At 35.5% G+C, this 21,792-nt stretch overlaps 3 protein-coding genes across 4 annotated transcripts in view; all 3 read left to right on the plus strand.

Annotated features, from left to right (window-relative positions):
* Positions 1 to 21,792, plus strand: part of hoxc10a (homeobox C10a) — a 61,457-nt gene that overhangs the window by 23,031 nt on the left and 16,634 nt on the right. For both annotated transcript variants that reach the window (XM_081387165.1, XM_081387166.1), the window contains exon 3: positions 20,206 to 20,257. The gene's annotated coding sequence lies outside the window, so the exon portion shown is untranslated. The remainder of the gene's footprint in view (positions 1 to 20,205; positions 20,258 to 21,792) is intronic.
* On the plus strand, positions 8,320 to 11,829 carry LOC308703555 (homeobox protein Hox-C6a). Its single transcript, XM_081387172.1, has 2 exons — positions 8,320 to 9,949; positions 10,561 to 11,829. Exons 1-2 carry the CDS (start codon positions 9,547 to 9,549, stop codon positions 10,863 to 10,865), a joined length of 708 nt encoding a protein of 235 aa, XP_081243298.1. The 5' UTR covers positions 8,320 to 9,546; the 3' UTR covers positions 10,866 to 11,829.
* Positions 12,017 to 18,430, plus strand: hoxc5a (homeobox C5a). Its single transcript, XM_081387173.1, has 2 exons — positions 12,017 to 13,314; positions 14,218 to 18,430. The coding sequence occupies exons 1-2, from the start codon at positions 12,828 to 12,830 to the stop codon at positions 14,430 to 14,432; spliced, it is 702 nt and encodes a 233-aa protein (XP_081243299.1). The 5' UTR covers positions 12,017 to 12,827; the 3' UTR covers positions 14,433 to 18,430.

Genomic DNA, 21,792 nt, shown 5'->3' on the forward strand with positions numbered 1-21,792 from the left:
ACTACAGTCAGACATAATGCATCATTTGAAGCAGATCTAATAAATAAATAAATAAATAAATAAACATCCTGCCTTTATCATGTAATTGTTGTTTTATTGTCAAAAAAAATCTCAGTTTCAATTATTCATTTTGTACAATTCCACCTCACGAAATATATTTAGCCTATATCTAACATTTCCAAATTATGGCAGTGTGTGCATCGCTCAAGTTATTTCTTGTCAAAGAAAAATAATCTTTTTAAAAGTAAAAAAAATTATCTTGCTAAGAAGATTTACTCAAAGCAAAATAACAACACTGGGAAACATAAGCGGACAGGTCGCAGGTCTCGGCCTTGCTAGAAGACACTGAAGGGATTTTCTATAATGAATCACTGATAAATGTTACTGAATTCTTGCAGTAGCACTGTATCCTTAACAAAGCACGTTATACTCTTTTTACATTCTTAAAATTGACAGTCTTCTCTTGTCCAGCAAACAGACTAATTTGTTGTTCAACAAAACATGAACCTTCTGTTCCATTGACGAGGAATACTGTCTTTCATACTATCTATGCAAACAATAAAAAATTAAAATGAAAAGACTTATTTAGTGCAACTTTGGATGTTTACTGAAGACGCCTTCTAGAGGACGCGCGAGCTAGAATATTATCAATGCAATGCCAATACTTGTCTTATTCAAAGACGAAAGGATTCAAGAGCAATATTTACATGTGCCTTCCAATGCATTCTTTTAGCACACAACACAAATCTGACAGAATATGCAACATGCCGTAGGAACAGCATGTTCCTACGAATTAGTAGCTACTAATCTGTGTTTAATGCAGGTTTATGATAATGCTTCGACATTTAAAATGCCTTTAAAAGTATTAAAATATCACCATCGCCATTAAAATCCTAGTGTGGCCTACCTTATGCGCGAGTGTTCAAAAGTGTTGTCTTTTACAACTTTTAATGGCAGGTCATAACAGTAGTCTAGTGCCCAATAAAGCAGCCGCAATTAAGCTGATGATGACATCACAAAGACTAGGCTAATATAAGCAATATATGGATATAATAATAACAACAGAATATCAGAATTTGTTTTCAGTGCCAACGAGATTTATTGTGTGGAAAATAGTTTTCAACGTGCCAAACCACAGCCAAGTATAAGGTATTTCATATAATATTTCTAGACTGATATCGAATATTAAAATTCTGTATCTCAAAACAGATACCAATGATTAAAGTGTAGGTATACCTCTTACGAACTTGAAACAGGCAAGAGACACGTATTCTGATACAATGATACTGATGTAAAGTTTTTTTTTATGCAAACCGCATTAAGCTCTGATTCTTGAAAATTTGTTTGCGTTTGCATGTACACAATATTGGCTACTATAGCTGCTGATAATGATAATAATAATAATAATTATTATTATTATTATTATTAACGTGTTTATTTCACTCTCCTTTTGTTGTGATGGTGTTGGATGGTCACTGTTGTAAAAAAAATGCTTAAGGCATGGACCCTTTCAGGAAGTTCCGGTGGTAGTGACAATTGCAGTGGTCATTGTCCATCCGCCTTGCCTTTGTATTGCACTGCTGTTACATTCCAAATGAGGGCTTTACTATACCTGCAGTAAACTTTATTGGTGGTGTAAACCCGACAGTGTCGCATCCGGGCAGACGTTTTTGCCTTTTGATTTCTGTGCAGTGCAGACAGGCTAGAACAAGACACCAGGAAAGCAACGTGGACGTGGGACTGCTTTGAGTGTATGTATCCAAGGGTGCATGTATAGGTTTGTGCGATATTCTATTTTATTTTATTACTTTTATAAGAGTGGAAGTTGTCATATTTGTACACATATTTATATTCTGTTCATAAGTGAGCTATCAAATTAGAAAACGAGTTGTTCCTGAAAAGGAAGGGGGAAATCTTACCCCGCTCTTGGCTATGTTCGTTAGTGTAGCCTAAGTATTTGTGTATGTATTTATTTATTTATTTTTATTAGAGTGGTATTCGATATTTGTACATCCATTTGCGTTCTGTTTATATATGTGGTATGAAACTAAAAAGATAGGAGTGAAAGAAATGAATTAAGGCTAAAGGAAAAACTTACACTGCTTACATAGAGTTCTTTAACTTTTGTTTAGCCAAAAAAATCGTTTAGTTAATATGTATTATTGTCATAAAATAGCTTTGGCTATATTGTCTTGACTGGTTTTGTTTTTGCTCAATTGCAGTTTTTTCCATATGGGCCTACATTACATGATACATATTTAAAGGATATCTCATGTAATTTTCTTTAAAGCTATCATCTCGCAATTAATGATTCTGATACTTATCAATTAACCAATCAAGATCATATAACGAATTTCGTTTGAAGAAAACAAATGACCAGCAACTACATTGATATACATAGCTTTAACTATTGAAGAATAACGTAAAGCTTTATTAAAACCTGCCTGCACCATAATACAACACCGAACTGTACATTTCTGAACTTTGACGTTGTTACAGTGTTAAGCTTGAACATCACTGAATCAACATCATTGAACATCATTGAATCAATAATCATATTTGATTTTTCTTTAACAATGAATTGATAAAGCAATACTATCTGACAGAGAGGAGTGTTCTTTTTGCATTATTATTAGTTGTTCAGCACAGACATTTGACAGCACAAGAGCAGTCAAACTTTTACGGTTGTTTTAAAAATGTCAAAAGTTTTTTTTGTAAATAGGCCTGCATACAATTAAGAATATTTGCAATAGCAAGTTTTTGTAACCTCATTTTGTTCTCTTTTGCAAGTGCGTCTGTACACAATGAATACGTATGTGACTTTATGATAATTTTGTGAAATAGTTAATACTAATGTTCCATGATCTTTATAATTATTTTGCTCTCAAATGCTTGTGAAATGATCATGTGATTATTTTAACTTTATCTTTAAAAAAGTGCCTGTTATGAGCACTATCTGTCTCCCAATGATTCTGAGTTACAATGTGCTCCGATCTGCTGCAAACATAATCTCAACTAAACGACTAGTCCAAAACAAAATCCCCAATGGGTCAAATGGGGTAAATAGGTTAAACAATGGTTAAAAAAGATTTCCTGCATTAAGATTTTTACACCTTTAATTATTAATATTAATACTTTTTTTAAAATGCATTGTGAGTAAAAGCTACAGGACAATGGATATTTTCCTTTTATTTTAACACATTCTGATGAACAAAAGAGGGCTTGCACAGGTTATAAACAGACACCTAATACATGTTTGCTCATTATAGCTTATTTATCCTGTTTTACACTTTTCATTATACCCAGATTCGAAAAATGTTAATGTGATCATTAAGCTTTTAATAGTACTGGACTAATTGGACTTTCACTTGGTTCTTCAGGCTATATGACGAATATAAAACTGGTTTCTCAGTGCCATCAACTTAGCCAACACAAAAAAAAAAAAAAAAAACGGAAAAAGAAGGAAGAAAATGGGAAATGCGATCTTTGAGAGAGGGTGAAACGTAACACATTCCTAGTTGTTTAGAGGGGGAATTTACAGCTAAGTAATAAAAGTTTACGACTGAATACACGCGGTCATTGGTTGCGTCAGACCACGTGGTACTCACTCTATGAACATGAACTTTGTGCTGTTGTCTTCCACTGGATATCCCCATCTATCGACTTGCGAGCTCGCTGTGGTGTTGAAATGATCTTAGCGCCAGACATTTTTCCCGTTTTCTGTTTATTCACCATCTGAGGCGGATTTTTAAAACGCAGATAATATAACACCATCTTGTCTCGTCTGCTTCATCGCTCGTAATGACTGACGTCGCCGCCTCCCCAGTCTCCTTTCTACCCATCTGATCCCCTAGAGGAAAACAGCACTGTTAGCTGGAGCTTGAGGGGTTTAGCGTGCGTAAATATGATCATTTCACCTCGAAAGAGGAACATTTTTAAAAGTACAGAAGAATGGGATCTAGATCCTAGTGCGGCTGCCTATGATGTGCTGCTATCGAACACCATGGAACGTGCGTCACACAGACAACAGCGAACGCTGGTAAGTGAACATATTCTACGCTGCTTATTGGCTTCTTACAGACGTGTAGCTACACAATATAGGGTGATTTGACAGTACTGTATTCGTGTCAAATGGGATGTTTAAGAGAGACATGCTGCAACATAGGTAAATGTAGGCTACTTGTATTGTGTCGTTTCCTCTAAGGCTACTGTATGGATTGTGAACGCTCAGCCTCGTTGACAAATGACTTGTGTTGTTGCTTTCTGGTACTATTGTTGATTATTAATCGTCTCGGCGAAAATGAACATTTTTAACTTTAGTTAAGTTGTCCAAGCGGGTGTGGTTTGGGGTTAATGCGTTTACTTTCAAATAGTTAAATACATGCTTTGTCATGTGGTTATGTGTTTGATTGTGGTTATTTTATACGGGTATATATGTAATTGCATTTTTGACTTCATAGTAAGCTATAGCTTTACTATAATGTGCAAATTAGACTAAAGAATGTAAGGCCTTTTACAAAAATTACTATATTCATCCAATTCAATGTGACTATGTGACACTTATCGGGCTATATTGGTAGCTCTTCTTGTCATATTTTCTTTCTAGATTGCATTTTACTATTCCTCGTTATGTGTGATTATTTACACTGGAAAATGTTATATTTTGAGAGACAGGGTTACAATGTAACTAGTATTGTTAATTTGTGTCCAAACTGATGAATTCTGGTTGTGTCCGTCTGATGACAAACGGGTGTTGTATAACTACGCTCACAAAATCATTTACACTTACTCAACTATTCACATAAAGCGTAAACGGCTTGTGTTACACAGCAAACAACTGATTAAACACTCCAGACGTATCTGAATATTTGTTAGGGATCAGGATCAACAACTCTCTCTCTCTCTCTCTCTCTCTCTCTCTCTCTCTCTCTCTCTCTCTCTCTCTCTCTCTCTCTCTCACTCACGTGTTCAATCATCCAACACTGTCATTCCGTGAAGACTAAATCAAACAACACTGCCACCTTGTGCCTGCTCCATATGCAAGGCATTATACAGAGCCTAAAATCAGTGAGGGCAACTGCCCACATAAAATTCAGATCTTCATTTTTATGTGGGAATATGTCTGCCATTTGCTGGTGTTTCTGCGTAAAAAGTTTATTTGATAGAAAAATGGGGAAAGGAAACTGATACAGTTGCTTTACTAGCGTTATTATCATACAGATTAATATTAATATGCTAGCTAATTAGCACAAAAAAAATGTAATTAAAATATTTATGTGTATAGTGGCTTTTAGCAATTCGTATAAATACTCAATTATTAAAATAATAAAGTTATTTCAAAACAAATACAGAAACAGTCCGACTACTTTCTTTTTATTTATTTATTTATTTTTTATTAGTTTTATAGTTGTAATGAGACAGTATTTACAAACATGAAGCTTTAAATATAATAACCATGTGGTAGCATGTTAATAAAATCCGTTGGTACTCCGCTGACCAAAAAGCTAGAGCTGCGACCTTCAGTCACGGGCCTCTTGGAATCCACATGTGCGGCTGGACTAGGGGAAACAAAAAAAAGTGTTAATAATAAAACCAGTTTTTATAAACATGCATTCCATTTGTAATGGAACTGTTAAAAAGAAAAGTTTTACTAATGCTGTGTTTATTTGTGAAATTAGAAGTGTGTATGAACATATTTTTTTTTTTTATACAGAAACAGATAATCTGATTTATAGAGCTAGGTTTGCGTGAACTAATTTTCTCAAAAAAAAAAAAAAAACCACAATAATGGATTGGTAATTTACTAAGGCAGAATGCTTGTGTGTGGGCTCGCATATGGTTCGTCGATGTGCATGCGTGTATTTGTGTGTAAGTGAGAGACAGAACGCGAGTGGAGGGCGGGGTTCTTCTATACTGTGAGTCTCCTCTTTGCCTCGGAATAATGACTGTCTTTTGTTTGCCATTAAAAATGGAGTCTATTTAACTAATCCTTATGCCTGTACGTATATAAGGTGCACGAGATTTATTCATCTGTGTATTACAGTTATTCTTAGTGTTAATAGCATAGTTCTAAACAGGTTTCTGAAATTGACACATTTATTGCCATTTGACTATCATTTGTGTAAACTTTGGGCCAATCTCGTGTCTGCCACCGCTATTGAATTTGAATCATAGAAGGCATAATTCAGTTGCCACGAAAATGAAAACAAATTCCAGGCGAACTTTCAATTCCAAACATTTCCTTACAAGAACCGCAGGGCAATATGAGTTCGCTCTACTTCAAAACGCCTTATTCATGGAGGTCATTATGCGGCCACAAAATTTCACAGAATTATCTTGTGCTAGTTAAAAACCATAATGCCCCTTCGGGTCGCGTGTTGTTGTAAGTGCTTAGCTGCACATGAGAGCTCTGTTACAGCTGTCACGTTACTATTATGGATTTTGTTTTCGCATAGATACATCGACATATAGATGACAGGGTAGGAAAGTTGGGCTTGGATAAGAAAGCTATAAGACTCATCATTGGAATTTGCAATTGTGAACATCCGTTACAAATAAATAGGCCAATGATAACATTCATTTAACTTTGGAGAATGTGCAGACTAGGCCATTATCGAGCACAGTTAGGATGTGCATAGCTTGCTTTTTCCAGATCATAATCATATCACGTAAATTACGCATTGGAAGTAAGGACGATTTTGGCGGACCTTAGTGCGTAGTTTGGTCGAGTGTAAAGAGAATACAGGCCAAACGGGATGTCTATTTATTGCCTCTTCAAACGCTAAAACACAACCGTGCGATTTGTCTTAAGGGCTGCAATAAAACACTTAAAGCTCTTTCTCTCCAGTCACATCAACATACCAACTGCAGACTGAGTGTGGTGTGTTTTACTCGCTACTTCATTCACAAGACTGATGCTGTAAAATAGATCACGATATGAAAAATCTCCCCATCAAAGGCTTTCAGTTCAAAGTCGTTGGAGCAATATTGGACATCAAAGAGTCAGATATATAGATACAACCTACACTTAGTATGTGATCTCAATTCCGCCAAACTACACGTCGGAAGATATAGTGAAAACAATTAAATTATTTAAGAATTGATAATGCACCTCTGATTTGTTTTCAGCATCGCGCTTTCCTGTTTCTAAATATTGTAGGATATCCAGTGGCATAGCCTACTAGTTTAATACAAAGGTAATTTAAATATTTTTTTTTTAATTGTAATTGTAAATATAATTATTGCTGTGATTTTTGTTTTTGATTTCATATATTTGAATTGGCAACTGTTCAATTTCCACAATCTAAAAATGAAATGTTAAAACGTGTGCACACGCTTTTCACGCAAGAAATATTTTTTATTACTGTTATATATTACTTTTATTAGTTTTTACCCCACAGTATACATGGTGTAATATTGTATAAATTAAATAATAGTAATACGTGAAGTTACACACTGCCATATAGATATATTTATTGTAACTTAGCGGCATGTAATTCATGTTTTTATTACTTTTATTGCAGACCGGTTAAAACTACTACTGCACTACTACTACTACTATTATTGTTATTAGTATTATTATTATTGGTATGAACGTCGATGAATTAGCTTCGGAAGATAATTAATCATATTAATATGCAGTAGCCGTAAACTGATCAAATAGCACTTACCATATTGATGTTTAGAAATTCCTAGTAGACATTCCTAGCATAGATATAGAGTTACATTTTGTCGATCTCAAATACTGTCAAAAATAAGACAACCCATCAAAAACATTAATCCTTGATATTGATTTATCCCGATTTTATAGGTACTTTAGAATACAAAGAAAAATTGTATGCATTTAATCAATCTTTAAGCAGATTAGCCTGTTTTATAGCTGTTAAATGCCTTTTCTCACTGTCGGACTGGAAGTAAATTTTACTATTCTGTCAATCTCGTGTTTTGCGCACCTCTTTCTAAACCACTGTTTTTGGCCTCACACGTCCCGTCATGTGGCCTGCATTAAGGTCATGGAGCATACCCTAAGCATTCGGTTAAACTTTTCCCACTACTGATTCTTTGAACATGATAATATATAAATTGACCATTCCATTAATATGGCTGCAAGCATTTAATAAAGGAAAACTGATATATTTGTATTATTTAACAAATCGTTGGCAAATATGATCATTTTAAGAAATTCAGAAAAAAAAAAGTTTATCCTTATAAATAAAATCAATACAGTCATCAGAGTAGGCATACTTAAGTTTAAAATGTCTCGTGGCATTATTTTATTTTTTCATAATCATTCTGCATACACTATTAAATGCTAAAAAAAAAAAAAAAAAAAAAAAAAAAAAATTGCAGCTTTCTGTCCACAAGATAAGAGACTCGCTGCACAGCCCCCATACATTCAAAGGGGTAATTGCTTCAGAGCTGGAAGTCCTCAGTTGGGTTTGTGACTTTTATGGCACCAAGGCGCGTTTGACGCATTCTTTAGTAAGATGCCCCTTCCCCCCTCCTTACTCATTTTCCTTTTACCATTGAAATCATCAATACATTACAAATGGGGAAAGGAAAAGAACAGACGTTTCCCCTTCAGCGCAATGAAAGCCCGAGGAAATAGAGATAGAGAAAACAAACGTTATAGGGAGATATCTACTGAATAGCAAAATAATAGTGTGGTAATTTCACTTGGAGACTGACGACAATGCAGTGAATGTCTATTAATATGATATAAAATGTGTATCAGTGGACATATTCACAGTTACTTTTATTTTATGTTTTTCTTAAAAGGGAGGGTAAACAAAATCGGCGTATACGCCGTGTGGCAATTAGCCCTTGGTAATTTTCTTTCTACATTTCTAAATTTCTACAATTTGAGTAAATATCATCTACACAGTATTTGTAATTAAGTAATAAAGTTGTTGCGCCAAGAAGACAAGAATATAGTAGTATCGTCATAGTAAAACAAATATAGGATATTTTGGTCTACGTCAGCGACAGTAAGCAACTGTAAAAACCCATATTTCAGGCAATTAACTGAGATGAAAATTAGCTCGTAAAATGCATGATTCTCCAGGGTAGCCTAATTCTAGATTTATCTTCACAATACACGTGGAGAAGATTAACAGATTAATTCGCGGATTAATGCAAAAAAAGATGTAATTAATTGTTCGTGTGAGTGCGTATTCTGTATTTGCGTGTGTGTTTACTTAAACTTTATCAAGTGAAGCCACAAGGATAAGAAGCTACAAGCTCGATATTCCATCGTACACAGCGCATTCAATTGGCTGAAAGTGGTCAGGTGACGCTGTCATATTGTCCTTCCATGAGCCAAGCCTTGGCTATAACACTTGCTTTGCGCGTCTTAACCGGAGACTGGAAATTAATATTATTGAAATCCTTCTGAAGTTCATTTGAAAGAGAGTTAGGAAAGCGGGCGGGAGACGTGTGTATGTGACAGAAGGAAGCAGACCCCATAGCACAAAGAAAGAAAGTGTGAGATTAAGAGAGGGGAAATAAGATAGGAGGGTGAGTTGATGAGAGGGCGATAGGAAAGGTATGAATTCGTATTTCGCGAACCCGTCGCTCTCGTGCCATTTATCTGGTGGGCAAGAGGTTTTGCCCAACATGCCACTGAACACGACCGCATATGATTCAGTCAGACATTTTTCGTCTTATGGCACCACAGTGACCCAAAACCGGATTTATGCGTCCCCTTTCTATTCACCTCAAGATAACGTTGTGTTTGGATCAAGTCGAGGACCGTACGAGTATGGATCTAACGTGTTTCTTCAAGATAAGGACGTGCTTCCCAGTTGCAGGCAAACTAGTATGGGACTCAGTGCGCAGAGCCACGTTGCCCAGGAGTACAGCCTGGAACAAGCTCGTGCAGGAACACAGGATCAGAAAGGAAACAACGTTCAGATCTACCCGTGGATGCAGCGCATGAACTCGCACAGCGGTGAGTTTTTACTGCGACTTGGGACATACCCTGGTGGAATTGGTCTGTTTTACGATACGTCCTATCAACAGAGTAGCTACATTTTATGGCCTCATAAACCACTACTAAATCATCAGACTATAAAAGCCCCCTTTTCCAGAGAGGGGAATCCCATTTGGCTACCTCCTTTAATACTCAAGTGCCAAAATTATTTCAAAAACTTGTACAATACGTGTGAGCGCGTTAGAAAATTATCCAACGAAAAGTGCATTTTGAACCATTTTTAGAGCATGCACTACTATGTTAAAAATGTGACTTAACTTGTCCGATGTACTGTTTGAAAACACACGGTAGCAAAGTTGGTTGAAAGAAATGTTTTAGAATCACTGAAATTCGAAACAAGTTTCGCGTTGCTTTGTGACTGTAATACTGGGTTAAATGCTGCGTATATAGGCTACATTCTATTGTCAAATTGTTATATTAGTTACCTTATAAAATAAATAAATAAAAATTGCTCTAAGTGAATTATTCCACCAGGATCCCAAACGTGTGTTTTATTTTGCATTCAAATAAGAATTGATCTGTGTAAACTCTTTTTAAAAAAAATGTATTTACACTTTTCCCCACAACAGGAGTTGGGTACGGGTCAGACAGAAGAAGAGGTCGCCAGATTTACTCCAGATACCAAACCTTGGAACTGGAAAAAGAATTTCACTTCAATCGGTATTTAACCAGACGCAGACGCATCGAGATCGCCAACGCTCTGTGTCTAACCGAGCGTCAAATCAAGATCTGGTTCCAGAATAGGCGCATGAAATGGAAGAAAGAGACCAATCTAACTTCTACTGTACCGGGGACCGAATCAACGGGTACTCCTCAAGACACCGAGAAGGAGACCGAGGAGGAAACCGAGGAAGTTAAAAAGATTAAAGATTAGGAAGTCCATTTCTCGTTCTCGAACGCCTGTTAACTGCAACGTAACTACCTAAACGGAGATTTTGCAAATATTAATGCATGGACTGTATACTCTGCTATTCCTTTTGACTGCCCCCTCCTCCTCCGACCTGAACACCATACACAAGCTCTACTACCACCACGCCACTAACATTTACACACGTTGAAACAAATGGATAGATTAAGAGAGAGGAAGACGCACATGTTATCCACCATAAAGCTATTCACTTCTCTTTGTACTGAAATAGTTCTTTATTGGCTGCGTGATGACAATGCCACAGCTGAAATGTTTGTGTGGTTCTAGTATTAGCTATCATGTTGCTATAGGCTAGTAGAAAATTAAATTAGATGAAAATGTATTCGAATTTGATAAGTAGGCTATGTCTCCCAAACTATTAAGCCTCTAAACTGTACCCTAAGCATTCCAGAAGTGAAGGAAACTTATTATATGCACATTGTTTTGTTTTGTTTTTCTTTGTGGATGCATATTTGTACAACGAAACAAACACTGACGGGATGAACTATACTACCTAAATCCTTATTACATTTTATTATCCTTTTTTTTTTTTTTATTGCTTTTGCCCCGTCAGTGTTCTGTTGTTCAAAATGCCGCTGTATACTGGCACATTAGCTATTGAGAGAACTTCAAAAAATACATTTCATCATACTTGTAGTTGTGTGCATATAAACTTGTCTTAAAGTGAGAATCACACCATTATGAAAACAAACATATACCTTGGTACGCAATTATATTGTTTGTGTAAACTGTGTATTATTTAATAAAATTCTTGAAAACAAAAACCTTTATTGTCTTTATTTTTGACTCCAGCCTTGCGCTCTTCACCATTCATAAAGGGTTCACTAAACTTAAGACTTGAAACACTTGTTCGTTTTGAAGAAAATTTTATTTCGGCCTACATATCTTTGTGAGTTTGTGAGCAATTCGAATCCAAATAACAAATTAAATTCACGGTTACATTGGAGTTTGGTGTATCGTTAAAGTGTACTTCATTTAACTCAAATTTAATCTGCCCAATTATCTGAATGAAATAATGCAACCTATTATTGTTAATCCCTAATGATTAAAGTAGGCTACGTGACGATTTAGAGACTTTTCATGCAATAAATAAAGCCTTGTTTATTCAGCGGCAATGCTTGATTGACAAAACTACATTTGCCTTGCATCTAGTGGCACAACGCTAAACCAGTAATTCTGCGATCAAATAAAAAATCACATTTATTTTTGGGAAGCCGCTGCAACAAATGCACATACGCAACGTTGACGCATTTAAGAGACATATATGACCATAATGGGGATTCATTTCGCAAACATCCAAGAAAAAAGCAACATACACACGAAACAATCAGAAACCATTACTGTGAAACAGAAGAACCACATATTTGTCATATATAGAATATGGATAATCGTGTTGCTACTCCATATATCGCCTTGACATTTGATTTGTCATAACATCGTATCGCATAGTATCTTGTTTGTGTGTGTGTGTGTGTGTGTGGCCGCTTTGTCCAGTATTAGACGCCAGATGACGCTCTTGTCTAACGGTCTCGCCCTTTTTTAGCCCAGACCCTTAGATGATTTCCATACCGAGAAGTTATCGGACACGTTTCACTGTCTATCAATAACCTCCTGGGGATCAAGCCAATTTATGACTGGCCCAGGAGCTGCACGTGATTCTATTTAAACATTCCATATTTGGGCATTACACGTCGTATCAAGAAAAAAAGAAAATGATTTCCTCCTCCTATAAATCCTGCTCTTTTATAGGACAAGCCCAACGTCCTCTAGAAATACAAATAAAGTCCAATAAACAAATAAAACTTCTAAACAACTTATGTATACTTTATTAGCTGATTCAATCTCTGTTGCGATCGGGTGCTTTTTGTGACTCTCTCTCTAAAGTCACTGTATTGTTTTGGAAATAGAATGAGCTCATACGTTGGAAAGTCTTTTTCTAAGCAAACGCAAGACGCCTCCTCTTGTAGAATGCACACTTTTGGCAACTATGGTGCTCACTCTGAGTTTCACGAGTCCAATTACGCGTACGAAGGACTTGATATCGGCGAATCCTTCAGTTCTCAAATCCCCTCCAACTCTTTGAAACGGGAGGCGATAAACACAAGCGACCGTGCAAGGACCAGTGCAGCAGTTCAGCGAACACAGTCGTGTTCTGCTCTGGGCTCTCGTAGCTTTGTAAGCACTCACGGGTACAACCCCCTCAGTCACGGACTGTTGAGCCAAAAAGCCGAGGGGAATATGGAAGTTATGGAGAAGCCCAGCGGCAAGAGCCGCACAGACGATATCAAAATGGAGACTACTTCAGCGATAAAGCAACAAACTAACTCGACTCAGCGTCAGAACCAGTCGCAGCCGCAGATATATCCGTGGATGACAAAGCTACACATGAGCCACGGTAAAGTTACGTTTAAAGTTTGTTTTGGAAGACAGAGGGAAACTGCACGCATCTCATCCTCGTCATTGCATCTCCTTCCTACGTTTTGTCGCTCCATATTTTTCCTCTTGAGTTTTATAGGCCAAACGCAGGAAATAATAAAACTAGCGGCCGTAAATTTTATGACAAAGGCATCTATTGCTCGTAAACCTGTCCTGTTTCTGTGAAGAGGTGATCTCTGTTCAAATTTATGGAGAAATAATTGGTAAAGAAAAGCAAAAGAAAATAAAAAAAATGATTACATATAAATGTACTTATTATTTCTTGCTTTAATTACATTTAAATGTACTTATTATTTCTTGCTTTAAGCATGCGTTTACATGTTATTCATGTAAACTGAAATTTCAAGAGAATCTTTGCATACGCATACATTATCTGGCAGTAGACTATGTTTCCGGTTAGTTGCACTCTGCACCACTGGAGAAGCTAATAGAGCAAAGTACAAAAGTATAATGTCAATTTGTATCCTCTAAGCAGTGAGGCATTGTCTTTTTATTTTTATTTATTTAGTGCTTTTTTTTTACTTTAGCTCTTACAATATTATGGGTCAGGACATGTTAGGAAGCTCGTGGCCTTCATACATTTATAATTATTATGTTTGTTTTGTTTATCACGTTTGTGTTATTTCTGTGCATGACACTTTCTAATTTCAGAATAAATAAATATTAGCGACATACCACCTGTCCACTGTTTTTATTTTGGATTTCATAATGTTTGATGTATCCATATTTCATTTTATGGATTGTGTTTGGTGGCAACTTCATCAGTGATTATGAAAATATTTTTCCTAGTAATATGCATGAGGACGACAGTCGATCAAATTTTACATATAGGTAACCCAATATCTTTCTGATGCCACTTCAGAATCTGACGGTAAAAGGTCACGAACCAGTTACACCCGGTACCAGACTCTGGAGTTGGAGAAAGAGTTCCATTTCAACCGATACCTCACACGTCGCAGACGTATCGAGATTGCCAATAACCTCTGCTTGAACGAGCGGCAAATTAAAATTTGGTTCCAGAACCGTCGCATGAAGTGGAAGAAGGACTCAAAGTTGAAAGTGAAAGGAGGACTATAAATAATGTGGTGCACGGCTTCAATTGAAAAAGCCTTAAAGGCAGTGTTAACTTGAAACAACAAATGATTAGATTTTGTTGTTGACAACAGTAAATGTCTTTCATTTGTCTACAATATCATGTTGTTGTGTGAATATGTCCATTTTTTCGATATTTATTGATAGTGCTCTCTTCCTGGGAGATGCTTATTTGAATAATGTATAAGCTTAAACTTTATTTGAATATGATTTACTAAAACCACTTGTATCAATAACCTACATAATATACCATGGCCTGCATCCAGTTACGTTGACTTCAATGTAAGTGCAAATAATGTGGTGCTTTGCTTGAACATTGATCAGTCTCCCCTTTGCATATTGAATTTTGATGGAACTTGTATTTTTATCCATTGTACTTTCTGTCGTAAATACATCAAGTAGGCTATAGTAAACCATACTCCATGATAATAATGCAACAACTGTAGTGTCATATTAAACGCTGTCTATCATGTTGTCTGTCAACCAGCAGCCAAATGGTAATTTTATCTCCATTATTATGTCTGTTGAAATACTGTGCGTTCATAACATTTTTCTCTTTAATTGAATATGTTTTTTGGGCAAATTTTACAGGCAGGCACCTTGGTATTTCTTTCTATACACTCTACTCTTGAGTATATAAGTACTGTAAGGAGTGGCTTATACCTCTCTTACCAAACAAACTACACGACCTACTTTTGTGTGAACCGCATTTGTATGATCCATTACTTCTGTTATTCTTACCATTTGTTTTCGAAGTTTCATTGTTAAGCCACATCGATACTTTTCCAGTCAATAATTAATTATCAGAGTAACAAGATTAAATTGGTAAACATATCAGAAAGTTTTGTCAGCTCTGGTTTAAAAGCCGTCTGTGTCCAGTAAAACCGTCAGTGTGGTATCATTGTAAATAAAATCGATTAAACGTAAAGAATGTCCTATTTGTCTGACAAAACAAAAATAATGAGTCTTTATTTACACAAATGCATTTTTTTGCATTCAAGGCCCATTTGATACCTTGTGCAGGGTTAAGAGAAGAAAACGTTCTGTGCGAAATAATATGATTTTGGTCAAATATTCGTGTATTAATCGAGGACCAAGTGTGGATGTGTACTTCTAGTGATGAGACATGATTGAGCTTTAACGCCCTGGTCACTTATTTACAGTAGCCCTTAAACGGAGGCACATAAAACTTTATGACCCCAATAAACTTTTACAGCACTTCCTCTCACCCATCAGACACTGACAACTGTTTCCTTTTTTAACAAATCGGCGGAAGTTTACACAAACATTTCAAAGTGACGTTTTGGTGTACAAAACCCTTAAAAACAATAAGATAGTCTGCACATTTAATAAAATACTGCGTGCTACTAAATTATAATATACGTTTTTTTATGCATTTGAAATATGAAACGAAAGTGTAAAGCATATCATTTAAGACGTTTAAAGTGAAAGGGCAAGTGAAACTTGCCATTTAGAAAATGAGACTGATGTTAGCCACCTTATGTGCAGAAATCACATAGTCCAGGCCCATGTCAAACAAAGGACATAGGAGCGTTGACTGTGTGAACAAAATGCTAATTTCCGACTGGCTTGTTCTACTCAGGTTCTTTAGCTTCACATAGGCTCTAGTTGTTCTTAATTCATGCCTTCTCGGCGCTCTCGATGTATTTGAAATGCTACCGAACATTTTAATCTCCATGTTTCTGAATGCTAACATTATATAGGCTACACACACTAAGCTGAAAATAAAAACAATCAGCTATAGTCAATTTATACTACTGTTTCAAAAGTGCTTTCATTTTAGAATCGTCTCACTCACCTATATTGGAGATTCAATGTAAATTTCCATGCTTCTTTCAATTTCTATACTCGCTATCTTGACCACATTGCGAGTTACGGTGGTTACTATGTTGCTTTTTACACAAACCCCTCTTTTTTTAGCTCTCTTGCCACGTATTTTGAAGTTTTGAGGGTTATTTATGCCAATTGCCCAAAGCAAGACCAGTGAGTGGTGCAGGAAGAGCACGTGGGGTCATTAAAGTGGGTTTTATGGCCTGCAAGACCTGACAAACCCTCAATATATTTACATCATATATAATGTTAACTGTCCGTAATCGCAGCTGTTGGCTAGTCTTATCTCTGAGAGAAAGGCTTAGAGCCTGTTAGTCCGGGTTACTCGCGTCAGGGTCTGTAGAAGTTCGACTCTCCCAAATGGATCCCAGGCGGTTGCAGTAAGTTAATAATCTTGTTTTCTTCTTTTTAATTAAATATGTACTTTCCTCCGCAACACCCACGGGAATTAATCAAGGATGTAATTCAATAGTTCATGGAGAAATTGTGTCAAGTGGTGCGCAAATGTGTCCTCATCTGTTCAGTTTTGATCAATTTCAACGTTTGTGCATTTGTAAATTACTGTTAATTTGGCGTTGATGTGGAATTATTGTTCTGGCAGCAGCTTGAAATCGAATTCTGTATATCATGACTCATATTCAAAAACATATTGTATCTTAAAAGCATTGTGCATGTGTGAAGAGCTTTGCCTTGGATCGTAATTAATATTCACTTAAGTATTATTAAGTGTATTTGCGTTGTAGTAGCTATATCCAATCACAGAATGTGCGTAAAATACTAGTGAAAAATGCTTAGTTTGTCTCTATAGGATGTGTATGTTGTGGTAAAAGTGACGGTGAAGGACTGAGAAGCTAAGTGATCTTGTATTGGTTTGCAGATGAGCACGCAGAACATATATCTTTAGATCGGACATAATGTGGGGTCATGTGCAGGGCAGAGAAGATTTGGTGTTGTGTGGTGGGGTCATGTACAGGGCAGTGTGGATGAAGAGTCACATGATTAACTTAACAAAAAAACATAACTGAAATGACTCCAAATGCTTCAAAGTCACATAAAAAGTATACATTTTATTCAGAGCAAATAAAAAAAAAATTGACCACTGTTATTTGTCGGTTTTCAACACCGGATATTCAGTGGTCTTTATTTGACAGATGAGGCTCCACTTGACCATTATAATCATGGTATGAAAAGTTTAAGCCATATCTTACTTTATGATGTTGTGCTTGGAAACAGAATAAGTCAGACCCTGTTCATCGACAATGTTCTCTTTAATCTGTGCACAGCGATCTTGGCTGAACAGGAACTCCACCGCCATACTGCTCTGTTTTTTATTTAGTGAAGGCCTGTGTTATATTCTGAGAGTTATTTCAAATGAAAAGAACCAATGCCCCAGTTTTGGCATTATGAACTAACTCAGGCCCTTTTGCTGTGCAAAGGTTTTACATGTGTCCAAAAATAATTATGAAGAAAAAACAATATTAAAGGTTGTTGACCTCCCAAACTGTAATTGTGATGATTTTTTATAGTTTAAGGAAAAGAGTTAACTGATAATTTTTTTTAAAAATATGTAACTGTCTGTTTTAATCCAACATTTTTCAAATGACATGCCATTACTCTGAGATGTTAATATAAGATATAATGTCAGATTTTGCAAATATTTCACAAAACAGCTTTGTACAGTTTGCTCAGTCACTGCAATTTGTGGTTTGTAGAAAACAAGTGTAAAGACCCATTAGACTGATTGGTTCTGTCTTGTAAGGCTGTGTCTGGTTGCAAATATCACTGAGTTGTAAATTCCATGGCTTGGCAAAGTTCGTTCCTCCAGGCTTACTGTTAAATAAATGCTTTTTTTTTTTTTTTTTTTGTAAAGAACAGTGGGAGGACAGATTAAGCAGATATCAAAACAGTATAATTTAAAAGAATGTACTTGATAGAACTCCAGTTAGTATTAAGTTGGTAAACTGCTAACTTGCTTATACAAGTTCTAAGTGAGTCTTATGTGATAGTCCAGCATAAACACTGGCTAATCTATTGCCCGTAATCAATAATTACTGTTGTGAATTATACAAACATGTATGAGTGCTCGTTACACAGCACTCGAAATAATAGTTTACTTCATTCATGCAATTACACAATCCATTTTTATACAATAAATCAAATATAACAGAAATTTAATAAAACAAAAAAATTATATTGCTGTTCATCTCTTTCATTTTCAATGTCCATTCTTTATCCTAGAAATCAGAAAATTCACTCCATCTAGAAACTATAATCAAGTGTTTTTAAATAGTTGTTTTTCACAGCTACTTTTCTCAAATTATGTTGTGTTTATTTATGTGTTCATTATTTATGTGCATTATTATTGGAAGAACAACAAAGCTGACAATGACATCATTTTATGAATGTACTCCACAGTTTTTATCACATCAAAGCAGAAGCTGATTCCTGTTGGCTCATTTTTGGTTCAGAGCAGGTGCAGGTTTTACTCACTCAAGTTTGATCCACTGAATAAATTGGTCATGTGGTGTGTACTGTGGTACAACCAACATCACATTCGTTATTGAAACACTTTCAGTAAATGTCCACTTATTAAAGAGATTTAATTAATAACAATTGTTGTACCTATTGATGGAAAACACTTAATCAATTCAAATGAATTTGTTGTTGGCATTTATAATTAAGAATAATTTTAACTTCACTATTTTAGTGAGCCCATATGTGCATCCTTTAATTGTATCATTAAAGGTCTTTGAATACAGTGTCAAAAACATTAACTGCCAATAGGGGGCAATAGTTTTATATTCCTCTGTTTTCTTCTTTCTGAGTGCAGGGGTTCAACATATTCTTTTGTCATTTACCAGGTTACTAATTGACTGGCCATACAAGGAATATGGCAGAAATTTCCTTCAAAGAGCCAGCAAATGACACAGAGTTGGAAATGATGCCATTGCACGCAGAATAACTTAACAAGGCAATGCTTTCAATGTTGGAATAGCCTCTGTTAACAATCCACATTCTGTTAGAAGTTCCTGTTTGGACAGTCATTTTAAAAATCCAAGACAGAACCCTTATTCTCAATGTGGATAAACTCTTCTTCGTTCAGCAATGGATGAGATGAATGAATGAAAAAAAGAAAACAAAATAGCAAATGGTATTTAGACTGGTGGATATCTTAATAAATGTCATGATTATGATTTATTAAGAAAACGGATGGTCATGACAACAAGGACTGCATTGCTACAATGAAACAACAATGAAAATACTTTGACTTTAATGCAGGAATTACAGCTTTAAACTGAACACAGTTTAGATTGAGGTTTACAGTGAGGCTGTAAGGTTTACAGTGAGGCTGTAAACCTGAAAGAAGCAAACATATCACATTCTTTTTTTTAAACAATCCTAAATTGTCATGTTAACCTGACCAAGTAGGAACTCATTTTAGGTCCTCCATTGTTGCAAAAATAACTACATTCATCAAGGAAATAGTTCTGAAAATAACCTGTGCTAAATACATAGCCTTGTCCTACTTTAAAGGATCATGCCTTTGGACAGTTCAACCTCAATGAGAGACAAAGAAAAGTTGTACTAAAAACATTAAAGCATAATTATCAGTAAATATAATGCATTGAATTGAAATGCAGCTGTCAGATTAGTATAAGCTTCATGCATGATTTGATATTTTTAGCTTTTAACTGATAAACTTAACTGATTACAGAAACAAAAACTGATATTTATTCAGATATTGGTATTAATTTTCAGGATACTGAAAGACTGGCATTATTTCCATCACAGGAATTCAATTGTTTTAAATGTATCAAACCCTTTATATTGTTAAATAGGTTATCCTTACACGCCTGGGAAGATAAGTTTTTATTTTTATTTTCTAAATTACTTTCTTTCTTTTTAGCGCATGAGGGAATAATGAACGTGAAGGCAAGGAGGACGTCGTCGTTGCACTGGTAAGTCTTACCGTTATTTTCTTGTTCCAGTTGCCTATATATTCTTGTCCCATCTTGTTTCGCTGCGTATAAACACAGAGGGCAGTGTTCCCTGACAATAGTGGCGAACAACTACAACACATGTTCAAGGCAAGGAAGTGTTTTGTGCTAAACTTGTGCTAGTGAGCCAATAAGCTCTTTTTATATTTTTTAAAATGCAGCCTATAGACTATATAAGAAACCACTGTAATCTAACTGCATCTTTTTATATAGCCTATATTAAAAAAGTAAACAATAACTATATACATTAAAATACAGAATTGTGTAACCCGGCTCACCTCTGTTTTAAGCATTTTAAGGGTTTTAAAATAATTGTTATAAAAGTATAAATAAATATAAAGCACATAAAAAATAATGTGAGAAAACATAAGCTGTACGAAAAAACAACCTCATAAATTGATCCCACCTTTAAAAAAAATGTTATCAATACTGTAATGGTTACAAATAGCCCAAAAAAAATTATATATATATATATATATATATATATATATATATATATATATATATATATATATATATATATATATATATATATATATATATATATATAAGGGTTGTATATAAAACAAATAAATAAATCGGACGTTAAATATTTAATAGCGCAAAAGGAAAAAGAAAAAGATAAAAAATTAGTAAGGCCTTGTCCCTTTTATATTGTGGAACAGCGTATGCCACTTGAACTCAATTTCATTCGATATTTAAGGCAAGAAATATGAGCCCGAAAATGAAATAATTCCAAATTACTGCAAAGGGCATACATTAAATTTCATATAGCCTAGGCCTAGGCGTAAAATGTCATTCGTTCAAGCATACAAACAATAGATCCTGGTTATGGACAGCTAAGATATTCTTCCATCCAAAATCCCACCTTTTTTACACATTTTCTATCTATCTATCTATCTATCTATCTATCTATCTATCTATCTATCTATCTATCTATCTATCTATCTATCTATCTATCTATCTATCTATCTATCTATCTATCTATCTATCTATCTATCTATCTATCTATCTATCTGGGGGGAATCTCCTACAAATGAATCATCACGCAAATTCGCCGGCGGTTATAGCTTTTTGGAAGTCTCTACATTATAACTAGTTATTGAGCTGGTGCAGGATCTGGGGCCATTTATGTGCAGAGGGAATTCATCGCTTTTCGCTCATCAATAACTCCTTGGCAGTGAACTATTGGAACGAGTCGAACGCGAGGGGTGAAATGCGGGTCAGGCTGTCTAACTAATATTAAAATGCGTCCGCAACACTGAGCAGTGCCGAGTGGGTGGATGGGGGCGTTTTCAGGCTGGTGGGGGTGGACTAAAAATCCCTATCACATCTGCAGGGTCTCGAAGTAAAATAAAAGGCTTGTGATAAGGAAAAAGCTGTTTCGTGGGGTTTTGTTAGTTAAAGAGTTATGTCCTGTCTGTTTGTTTGGTTTTGTTATATTTAGGGGAGAAAATCGTATTTTTCTCTGGTGGTTTGAAAATTGGATTTGAACA

This window comes from Scardinius erythrophthalmus (genome assembly GCF_964197995.2).
Source record: "Scardinius erythrophthalmus genome assembly, chromosome: 15".
Classification (NCBI taxonomy): Eukaryota; Metazoa; Chordata; class Actinopteri; order Cypriniformes; family Leuciscidae; genus Scardinius; species Scardinius erythrophthalmus.

Excerpts from the sequence above, each read along its gene's own strand:
- hoxc5a (XM_081387173.1), top strand. The coding sequence starts at position 12,828 with ATGAGCTCATACGTTGGAAAGTCTTTTTCTAAGCAAACGCAAGACGCC. Across the intron at positions 13,315-14,217 it reads AAAGCTACACATGAGCCACG|AATCTGACGGTAAAAGGTCA; the intron begins GTAAAGTTACGT and ends ATGCCACTTCAG.
- LOC308703555 (XM_081387172.1), top strand. The coding sequence starts at position 9,547 with ATGAATTCGTATTTCGCGAACCCGTCGCTCTCGTGCCATTTATCTGGT. Across the intron at positions 9,950-10,560 it reads GCGCATGAACTCGCACAGCG|GAGTTGGGTACGGGTCAGAC; the intron begins GTGAGTTTTTAC and ends TCCCCACAACAG.